Below are 11847 nucleotides of genomic sequence, written 5' to 3' on the forward strand. Positions count from 1 at the left end.
ACCCTAAGTCGTGCCGAAAATCCATTAGAGTCTCCTCTATACCTAGGGCCTATTCAACCTACAAAAGGGCTCAAAATGCACTTCTATATCTACAAGTCACACATACATAACTCAATCACATTACATGGCCCCTCCTGGGCCCATCCAAATAGTCAACAATCACAATTTGAAAAATTACAATTTAATTCCTATAATTACCCCTTTTGCAAAAACTACCCAAATGAGCTCTAAAAATTCTAAAACTTTGCCCTGCGGTCCTTAGCAATATTATTAAGCTAATGCAAAACGAATTATATTTTTTTAACCTACCATGAATATTTTATAGATTTTTAATTGAAATCAGGTACTAGATAATTAAGAAAAAGTATGGTTTGGGTTTGCCTATGCCAATTCTGACCTTGGGGATGCATCTAGAACATCTGAAAATGGTATGGTAGCCTATAATTTCGATCTAATTCTCAAACTTTTTCGATAGCCTGCCTACCCAGCCTGAAATTATAGACCTGAGCAACTGTTGAATTTCTTTGAATTGAAGGTACCTACGCGAAACCCACAACACGGGGGTCAGTATATAATTTTTATAGAATTTTCTAAACTCATTTAATACTCGAAAAAATACTGCGAAATTTCGCAGGACCCATCGGAAAACGTATCGAAAAAATTTGAAATGGGTATTACTGCGAAGCTCTCGATGAGTGGAGCACTCTGGTACTCTTGGATTTTTGGTGGGGTTTACGATTTTCGAGAAATTTAGCCCAAAAATTAAAATAGACTAAAACTTCTCGAGCAAAAATTGAACAAACCGCTGTATGGATTTTTGTGTTCTTGTTGTTTATGGAAAGCTCTCTAGGTGTATATGTGTTTTGGGATAAGAACCAGTCCAATTGGTAGCCGGATTGACCAGAATCGGCCTGGGAAGTCGAAGCAGCACGCGCGCAGGGAGGAGTTTGGCGCAATTTTCCTGCGACGAGGGAGGGGTGGGGAAGGTTGGCGACAGCGTGGGGAGGGGTGGGGGAGCGGTGGTCGGTGCGGAAAGAGAGGGAGGAGAGAGAAATGGGAGGAAGAAAATGGCGTCGGGGAGAGAGAGGAAAGGAGAAGAAAAAAAAAGAATGGACCGATTCGATTCAATCGGTTAGATTCAGAATACCCAAAATTGAATTTTTACTCTGCCTTGAGACAAAAAACGAGGCCCAAAAATTTCAAAAAAATTCTAGAAAACTCAGAAAAATTCGTAGAGTCTAAATATATTTTTAGTTTTATCACGTGATCTTTAAATTACTTTTTAAAAATCTCCAAAGTTTTCTATTTTTGAAAAATCGAATTTGATTTCAAAAATTCGAAAAATTTCAAATAATTTTTTCAAAATTTAAATAAAATAAAATATTAATATTTACCTTAAAATAATAAATTTAAAAATTAGGGTCTTACGTTAGGTCAATACAACATGAAGTCTCTTTGTGTTAGGAATTGCATATCGAAAAAATATGAAGTAAAAGAACCATATACAAGTGGTTGAGTTGTAACATTAATTGATTAGTCATTTTGATGTGTAAAGTAATTTAATAACTTATATAAGCTTATATTAAGATGAATTAATATATAATTTGATTAGTATTATCTTTAAATTTAACACTTTAGAAAAATAATTATGCGTTTTTATGATATTACCATTAACAATTACCGGAAAAGCTATGTAAAGGAGTTTTATTTTTTACCAACACCATATATGGCTTTTGAATTTTATCATGGATAATGGATTTATGAGGTGATCACATTTAGTTTATTGAGCTCCTATTAACTACTATAATTTATAAAAAAAAAAAATAAATTTTAACATTTAATATAAATTGAGATATATATTTTTAAAAATAATTATATAAATATTCTTTATGGACACAATTGATAAAATTCTCAATAATAAGTAGAACTAGAGCTTCCAATATCTTAAAAGTTATTTGTTTTAATTTATAAGTTGATCAAATTAGTTTATAAGTTTTAAAAATAAATTGATCTATTTATTCATAACAATTTTTTTGTTTATAAGTTAAACTTATAACCTAAAAAAATAAACTGTGACACTTAATTTTTTTTTTTTAATTTTGATGCTTATAAATTATTTTTACTAATTATTTTATTATATTACCATACCTAATTTTTAAAATTTCATTGTAAATCTAATTTAAAAAACTTTTTAATCATTTTAATAATAAATATGCTTATAAACTTTTTCAAATCGAACACATTAACTATTTATTAGTCATTTATAAGTACCTTAATCAAATATATAACTGCTTAAAATTTTAATACTTATAAATTCAAATTAGTACTTATAAATTAATTTTCATAAATTAAATCAAAAACTTATTTATTTATTTTAATAATTAATATTTTTTATTTTTAATATTATTTTAATTATGTTTAGTTATTATTATTTATATTTAATCCGTCATAGATTAAAGATAGAATACATATAGTAAAATTTATATATAAAATATGTGATAATTACATATATATTTTTTAGATATATAATAAATCATGTGGATATAATTTTTTTTTCTTCATAAAAGTATATTTATGTTGATAATATTTTGATGATATACTTGGCTTTAATTTACATTTCATAATCTAACCAAATATTAATATAATTAAAAAAAAAATAACATTATGATAATGTTATATTCCTAAGGGTTAAAATAGCTGGCCTATGAGAAAGTGACAAGTATACTCACAGATGTCGACATCTGAAAATAATTAAAGGCTCGACCTGAGAGCACATAGGATCAATTGGCCCATTCGTTAACGGCATGAGATTAAAGATCAAGATGATAAATTCAGAGAGGACATACCCAAACAATTGGCCTAGCCCTTAGAAAAATTCTATACAAAATTATAATATGGATGATTGATCCTGAATTTTGCCTCAGACCCAAAAGAAGAGGTTGACGAAGCATTAATGGAGGATTTGACATATAATATGACGTTACGATCCAAAGAACTTTTGTGATATTACTTTTTTGAAAGTTTATTTTGATAGAGAAGTGATGTTGAATTTTGGCAATCAAATGCGCTCTTGTAGGATAATTGGTAAAAATTGAAAAGGAAAATAAGGGACGGGTAAGACAATGAGAGGAGAAAATGTGAAAGGATGTTCCATATATATTTTTGTATTTAATTAGAGAAAAATTATTATTTAATTTATGTATTTTAATTAAATTAATTATTTAATTTGTATATTTTAAAAAATATATTATTTTATTTTTATAAAAATTTTCGTTAAACTATTTCACCAATTCGTTAAATTTTTCGTTACTTATACTATTCATATTATTATTTAGTCCTTTTATTTTAAAAAAATTAATTAGTTGATCTTATATTTTAAAAAATATTATTATATAATTCTTTTATTTTAATAAAATTAAGTAGTTAGTTTATACATTTTGAAAAATATAGTCTTAAATAAAAATAAAAATTTTATTATATAAAAACTAAATCTTAATTTACATTTTTTTAATTTATTATTTTGGACATCATTTTTATATTTTATTTATTTAAAAATGTTTTTTAATTATTTAAAATTTAAATAAAAAGTTAGCTTATACTATTTTTATTGACAGATAAAAATAAAGAGAGAATAAAGAGAAGAAACGTGTGAGTGTAAAGAAAAAATATAAAAAGAGAAATAAGAAATGACAAGAAAGAAATAGAAAAAAGAGAATTATAATAAACTCAACTCAACTCAACTAAGTTTTTATCTCAACAATTTGGGGTTGACTATATGGATTATCTTTCTCCACTTTAAATGATTTTGTTTTAAATCCTCTGAAATGTATAATACTTTTAGGTCATGTTATACTACTCTCATCCAAGTTAGTTTGAGTCTACTATTTTTTTTATTTTTATCTTTTTATTTTTTTTATATTTTTTATATTTTTTTTATATCTACGCTTCACATGTCAAATTACCTCAATCTCCCTTCTATCTACTTTTTTATAATGCTCTCATAACGGATTTTATCTAATCTAATATTATCACTCATCCACTTTAACATTCTCATATCCGCAACTCTTATCTTAGACACATACGACTTCTTCAGTGTCCAACACTCACTACTATATAACATGACTGGTCATATAGCTGTACGGTAATAGAGTTATGATTGTTTAGGTATAAAAAATAATTATAAAACTAAATAGTTAATAGAGTTAAATTATAGGAGTTAATTAATATATATTTTTTAAATATAAAAATTAATTAATTAAATTTATTAAAATAAAAAATTTAAATAGTAGATTAATTAATATTAATTAATAAAAAAATTTGAGAGTTTAATAAAAATTATTATAAGATTAAATAATATAATTTTTAAAAAATAAAAATTAAATAATTAATTTATAAAAATATATAAATTAAATAATATTTTTTTCTTTAATTTATAATAGATCAATATAAATAATAATTTAATTAAAGGAAGTGACAAAGCAAAAAATCTATCAGAAACAAATCAGCAATGTTCTAATGGCTCCCTCAGTCAAATAAATAAAGAAAGAAAGTCACAACTGAAAAGGACTGCTAGCGCCCCTGCCCTTTCCCAGTTCCCTCTCCGGCTCTCTCTACCCCTTTCCCGGCCCTCTACTCTTCCTCAGCCATTCATCGTATCATTCAAACCTTCTCTATCTTTCTCTTAAATCTTCATCTGTTCGTGGATTCACCTTCAAATCTTACTATGTAAGTATCAAATCTAATTTCTCCATAATTTTTGCATCACTGGAGGAAAACAGCGAATCAAGAAGGAAGGAAATAAAAAGAAAACCTAGGATATGATTTTATTGTACTTCCGTTGATTCCTGCAAAGAAATTTTAACTGGGTTTCTTATTGGGCTCTTGAATTTCTGGTTTTTAGCGTCAACTATTGATTTAGTGTTGAATTGGTTTCTTCTATGTTATTTTATTTTATTATTATTATTATTTTTGTTTTGATTAGTTTTGCGCTGAAATGCTTGATTTTCTGCTACTTTTTGCTTGCAGTGACGCTCTGTAGGGTAGGACACTGCTTGATCTGATATGGGCCTTCATTTCTCATTTTTCTAGTTAACCTTTTCATGGTCGCTCTCCAATCCAAGTACACATATTGGGGAAAAGGAACACCGAGGAAGGGTTTAAAGATTTCTGGGTTTCTCTCAAATCTTGCGTTTTTTTAAACTTTTTGAAGTGGAGTGGAATGGTGGGTGAAGGGAATGGGAATCCTCTGGATTCGCCCCGGCTTCCCTCCGCTGCTGGGTCCCGCAAAATGTTCTGGCGCTCCGCATCCTGGTCTTCTTCCAGGACTGCCCTTCAAAACCCTGAAGCCGAAGAGAAAGACTGCGTTATGGATCCGAATGTTAATGATATTGGTAAAAGTAGTAACGTGCAAAACCGTAGGTACCCTGTTCCTTTAACCCCACGGTCCCAACAAAACTGTAAAGCACGGTCATGCTTACCACCTTTGCAACCATTGTCAATTGCTCGTAGAAGTTTAGATGAGTGGCCAAAAGCGGGTTCTGACGATTTAGGCGAGTGGCCTCTGCCGACCACCCCAAGTGGTAACAGGTGTGGCGAGAGGTTGAAACTTGATTTATCTTCCATCCAAAGAAACCCGGATAGAAATGCTGGGTTAGTCAAGAGAGATAAGATTGCTTTCTTCGACAAAGAATGCTCAAAGGTAGCTGAGCATGTGTATCTTGGTGGGGATGCAGTTGCTAGAGATAGGGAGATTTTGAAACAAAATGGAATTACTCATGTGCTGAATTGTGTGGGTTTTGTTTGTCCCGAGTATTTCAAGACTGACTTTGTGTATAGGACCCTGTGGTTGCAGGATAGTCCTTCAGAGGATATCACAAGTATTTTGTATGATGTTTTCGATTATTTTGAGGATGTCAGGGAACAGGGTGGGAGAGTTTTTGTACATTGTTGCCAAGGGGTTTCACGGTCCACTTCACTGGTGATTGCATATCTTATGTGGAGAGAGGGTCAGAGTTTTGATGATGCCTTTCAATATGTCAAAGCAGCGAGAGGGATTGCTGACCCAAATATGGGTTTTGCTTGCCAGTTATTACAGTGCCAAAAGAGGGTTCATGCATTCCCTCTTAGTCCTACTTCATTGTTGAGGATGTATAGAATTGCACCTCACTCACCATATGATCCCTTGCATCTTGTCCCAAAAATGTTGAATGAACCTTCACCATCTGCTCTGGATTCTAGAGGTGCCTTTATTGTTCATATTCCTTCCACAATCTATATCTGGATTGGTAAAAATTGTGAGGCCATTATGGAAAGGGATGCTAGAGGGGCTGTATGCCAGATTGTTCGTTATGAGAGAGCGCAAGGGCCAATTATAGTTGTTAAAGAAGGAGAGGAACCAGTTTATTTTTGGGATGCTTTTTCAAATTATCTACCTTTGATGGATAAATCTAGTAATGGAGTGGATATTGGGCCTTCAGCAATTAAGATTTGCCCTGGTGAGAGAAAAGTGGATGTATATAATGTTGATTTCGAGATTTTCCAGAAAGCAATCAAGGGAGGTTTCGTGCCTTCAATTGCACCATCAGAGAATGAACATGAAATCCACCTTCCTGCTAGAGAAAGCAGTTGGAGTGTCCTAAGGCGGAAGTTTGCCCCTGTTGATATGAAGGAGTTCATCTCAGCACCAAAGATATTCCTCTCCAGGGTCTATTCAGATTCTATGATGATAGTGCACTCCTCATCACCATCTTCATCTTCATCATCTTCTCCTCCTTATCTCTCTCCAGATTCAATCTCTTCCGAATCTAGTACCAGCTCAAAATACTCAGAATCCTCTCTAGATTCTCCTTCACCAGCTTCGTGTTCTGTTCTTGTATCTTCACCATCGTCTAACTTCGATAACTTGTCTCTTCTCTCATCCAAGGCTTCTTCTTGGCTACCATCTGACACTCCTGGACATCGTGCTGTCTATAGCATGTCAAATCAATGTTCCCAAGTAACCTCCTCAACATCTAAGAAATCTTCACCTTCACTTGCAGAACGCAGAGGTAGCTTGTCTAAGTCTTTGAAGCTGCCAGTTATGACTGATAATTTGAGGGTGACTAGCACACCTCCAAGTTTACTTGCCTCTCAGGAAGATGGTGCTAGGATAAACAAGAATACTTTTTCTTGGCGTAATTCAAATAGTATAGAAATTGTTTTAGAGTCCAAGAATCAAGCTAAAGGAGGCAAAGATTCAATGGAAAAAAGCAAGTTGAATATATCTCAAGATAGACTAGTTAGTGCTGACTCATGTGACAGAGAAGCTGCCTTTGTAAATAATTGTGATGGACCTGATAGATATTGTCTTTCGGGTGAAGGCTTGGGGTGTTCCATCGCAAATGGGATTCAGGAAAATGTTTCATCTTCTTGTAACATAATGCAATCATTGGTTTGCCACTGGCCCAGTTTGGAAAGAATTGCAACTTTTGGTACCAGCAACTTGGATTCTAAAGCTGCTTTTGCAATTTTAGCACCAGCTACTGGTTTAGGCAGAGATGGGAGTAGGATTCTATATTTTTGGATAGGAAGGTCTTTTCCTTTTGATGAGAGTCTGATTCACTTAGATTGCAACAAAGTATTAATGGATGGAAATTTTATTGACTCTAATCAAGTTGGTTGTCGTGTTCTAACTCAAATGGGTCTTCCGAAGGATATCCCTGTTAAGGTATGTGCTTGCTTTCTTATCTTTTGTTTCGATTACTTTTGTCATTCTCTTTGATGTGTGCACTTTGTTAGTTAAATTTAGAATCTAAACATTTCCTCTTTTGTGTTTCTGTGTTGCAACAGTTCTAAAGGATAGTGAATTTCTATTTGCTGAGTCTATTTCTTATTAATTTCATTATCTTTCTTTAATACAATGATTCTAAGTTGTTTCTGTGTTGTATGAGAGTAAAAAATTCTTGGTAGGTTGCAATAAAGTTGTTTAATCCTTTGCATAAGGGAAGTGATGTTTGAATTCTTGTTCTTGAAATGGTTATAGATGTTTAAAATGAATACTTCGTTTGTAACTAATTCTTAAGGAAACTTATATGAACCTGTAAATTGGATTTTGGTTAAACAAAATGTAATGCTTGCAATTAAATGTGACTCTTTAAGTTGGTTATATTATCATTTTGAATTAATCTTTAACAGGGGCAAAAACTTGTGATGAAATCATATTTAGCAAGGGCAATAATTGTGATGGTTAATTTGCATGGTGTGTGGGTGGGGTATTTTCTTGTTTGCACAATTTGGGTCAGCATAGACTGGGTTCTTATATTGTCTTGTAATCTGAATTGTTGGACACTTTAGATAACGTGGTTTTTGGACACTTTGGATAACATGGTTATTCTTGAATCGAATAAGCAGCATACTTGCAAGTGGGGCTCGAAGGATGTCTGAATTAGAAGGTGGTAGTAGGAATTTAATTACTTTCAGATTCATCCTCTACAATCGATAACAACAGGATGGTTCTGTTATCTGCTCAGATCAGAACGAGGTAGAGGGAGCACTATTCAGATACAAGCTATTAAACCTATTCAAATAAAAGCTCATTTAGTCATGCTTAGTTACTTACCAGTGATTTCACAGCCCACGATATATGTTAGTGTAGGGCTACATCCTCTTATCATATGCAATAATCTCTCTGTAGGGGAAATTGTAATGGGGGTTTGAGACCCATAAGTGAATGCATGAGGGTTTGGGATGTTGCCAGGGTGAATTATTTAAAAGTAAGGCTTGTTTATTATATCTTTAGCAGTGATAACATAAAGGTGCTTCGATGGCTTTTCTTAAGTTAGTTAGATTTTAGTTGAATTTAGAACAGTTTAGTGCATTTTAGTCTCCTGTAAAGTGCTTGGTTTCTTTATGTGAAAAAACTTCATAGTGCCTGGTTTCTCTTTGTGAGAAACTTAGCATGGCTGGCATTGCAGAAAATACAAGAAAATATTCAATGTAATTGAGATTAGAAAAAATATTGGCCTCCTGAGTCCTGATGCTCAATCCTTTTGTGCTGCTGAGTTTAAAATGTTTAACCCCATCTTAGTTTTGCACATGTTTTATAGTGGGGAAAACACCTATGTGGAGTCTAAGATATGTAGCGTATTTAGTAAGAATTTCCATGGATAGAAAATAGTTCATGAATTTTAGATTAAAAGCTTTGTTGGCCTACTAATGCTAAATCCTGCTATGTGAATCTCATGAAATATAAACATTGTATGTGGCAAAGGAAAAAAAATGCTGAGTCCTTGATCTAAGTTTTCTGAATGAGGTCCAAAGGATTCCAAAAGCGTGCACAAATAATGCATGAATGATACTAGGGATTGCATGAGTGCAGTGAACAAGCAAATACTTAACTGTGCATTTTGTTGGAGGCTTGGTGCTTTCTCATGGTTTTTAATTTTACTGCTGTTCAGTAAAATAGAATAAATGCCAACGTGTGAGGAGATTTGTTCTTATAGCAAAGAGAGTAAAAGATTGTGTTGATCTTGATCCATCAACAAAGAAATCTTATGTTTGGGAAACTTGGACAGGAAGTGTACACGGATGTGCAGGGAATGCTTTGAAACTCTTATGGAGAAAAATTCTCAAAGAAATGTGGTTATCGTGCTGAATTTTGAATTTCTATTTTGGTTCTTTTGCAGTTTCTTTTATTTTTCTATATTTCTCAGCCTTTCATGTTAATTGATTCCTTACCAAAAGTGTCAAATGCTGAAATTTTTGTCGTTTTTGCATCACCATAATGTGCTGATAAACTCTGCATTTTGAATTCTGATAATGAACAGATCATCAAAGAGGGTGAAGAGCCAGCTGAATTTGTTGCATTGTTGAGTGCAGTATAGCACTGCTGTGATCAAGGATGTATCTGCAATTCAATAGCTTAATGTTTTTTTTTTCAGTTACGTTAGCTGGCCTAATTTACATCACAAGTTTTCAAGCATTAAAATGAACTTTCGTGGCAAAACCAGTGAGGTAATTCACTTGTTCTTTATTTGTCTCTATAAAGCTAGTCCGGTATCAATGAATTATTTTGCATTTTTATGTTCATGCTGATTTTAGGAGATTGTTTGGTTAGTTATGAACCATGCTTTGATTAATGACGTGCGGCAACTAATTTTTCAATTTAGAGATCAGTTTATTTTTGCATAGGTCCTTAGGTATAGAAGTTCCATGTTGATGTGGGAGATTACTAGGTAGCTCTTTTCTAATATTTGCTTTGTATTACCAAAATAGGCGCTGGCACTGCACCAGTTAATTCTGCCAGTATCAGGAAGAATGCTTTTCCTGATTTGATCCTAGAATGCTGGAGCTTGCATGGTTGTGCATGAATTCTCAGAATATATGTTCTTAGTTAGCAGGCTCTTCTTTGTCAAGCTTGCTTCAGTTCTGATTATTTTAATGCTATTCCAAATCCAAAGCACAACCTAGGCAAACATAAACAATTTACCGTCACCTGGATGTTTGAAAGAGCAGTGTAAAGTAAGATGTGTAAATTCTCTTAAGCAATTAAAGTAATTTTAGTCCTTTTCCTTTGTTTGTTTCCTCTACTTTAGTTCCAAGTGAGGTTGGAAATTCAAGATAACGGGGGAAGTGTGCCCATCAGTAGTTGTGCAATGGCAGGACTAATGCAACTGCAAAGTAGTTGCGACTCTGCTTAGCTAAAAATTACCTGCCTTAGTATGCCTAAAGCAACAAATCATATTGTATTAATTTTGAATATTTGTGCTTATATCATGGTCAGTGTACATTTCTTTACATATTCTTGTGTAATGTCTGCAATGCAGGTGGCTGCTTTCTAAGGTTCTCTGTGGCTACTCATCTGGTTGTACAGTACTGTAACACCCTCATTACTGAATCATTTTGTTCCACAAATTTAATGTTCTTGTATATTCATTACTGTTAGAAACAAATTCTTGCAGGAAATAGATACATTGGAAATTCCAACTTGGAAGTAAATTGTCTTTTTTTCTTTTTTTGAATTTTTGGTTTTGGGTGGTAACGTACTCCTTTGCTTTAATCCTTTTGCATTCCCATGGTTGTAACTTGTGTGCTACACCATTAGCCAAACTCAAATGACGAAAATCCTTGAGGATTCGCATTCTTCCCTTCAAAACCTGACCTTTCTCCCTTGCAGCCTTTCTCTCTCCTTCGTCTTAAAACCCCATTTATCTAAATTCTGTTGGACTTGTCCGTCAAAACTCAAAAGTTTAGGCACAGTTTGGGTGGCGTGGGCTGATATTTGATGGCCTTGAGAGTGCTTGTGGGCATTGAAATCATGGTTTATGTTTGTTGTAAAATTGACCTACTCTTGCATCTACATGGACGCCGAATGCAACCAGGTACCGTAGAAAAACTATCCATTTTCTTCTTCGGCCTTTGCGTTCTGTCATTTTCCTCTCATTGGAGAACAAAAAAATTAAGGAATATATATATATATATATATGAAGTCAAACTCTCATTAGAGAATATCATGTGGGCATACTTTATATATATATATATATATATATATATATATATATATATATATATAGATTGAGAAGTTGAACGGCTAAAATTAAGATAATTTATTATTTAATTTTTGTATAAGATAATTATTAATATATATATTTATTTAAAAAATAGATTAAAAAGTTCATTAATATTACTATGGTTAATAATAAAATTATTTCATGCTGTCATTAAAATAGATCAGAATATGCTAAAAAATGAAGTGATAGATGAAAGTGTTGATAAGAGTAAATTTGTCAGATCCTTTTAAAACAAAAAAAAAAACAAAAAATAATAATGGGTCAAATTGATCATAATTCACCAATGACAGTTATTTTATTT

The 11847-nt window shown here is 32.5% G+C and overlaps 1 protein-coding gene across 3 annotated transcripts; it reads left to right on the plus strand.

Annotated features, from left to right (window-relative positions):
- Positions 1-4504: 4504 nt before the first annotated feature.
- On the plus strand, positions 4505-10997 carry LOC110650199 (protein-tyrosine-phosphatase MKP1). Of its 3 annotated transcripts, none has more exons than XM_021805042.2 (4): positions 4506-4725; positions 5026-7705; positions 9804-9990; positions 10803-10997. In XM_021805042.2, the coding sequence occupies exons 2-3, from the start codon at positions 5219-5221 to the stop codon at positions 9858-9860; spliced, it is 2544 nt and encodes an 847-aa protein (XP_021660734.2). In that variant the 5' UTR covers positions 4506-4725; positions 5026-5218; the 3' UTR covers positions 9861-9990; positions 10803-10997. The 3 variants fall into 3 exon arrangements, with proteins under 3 accessions (XP_057989513.1, XP_021660734.2, XP_021660735.2); XM_021805043.2 differs by lacking the exon at positions 10803-10997 and adding an exon at positions 10252-10773; XM_058133530.1 differs by lacking the exons at positions 9804-9990; positions 10803-10997 and adding an exon at positions 8389-9786 and having other exon boundaries at positions 4505-4725.
- Positions 10998-11847: the final 850 nt, after the last annotated feature.

Source organism: Hevea brasiliensis, chromosome 14, assembly GCF_030052815.1.
Source record: "Hevea brasiliensis isolate MT/VB/25A 57/8 chromosome 14, ASM3005281v1, whole genome shotgun sequence".
NCBI lineage: Eukaryota > Viridiplantae > Streptophyta > Magnoliopsida > Malpighiales > Euphorbiaceae > Hevea > Hevea brasiliensis.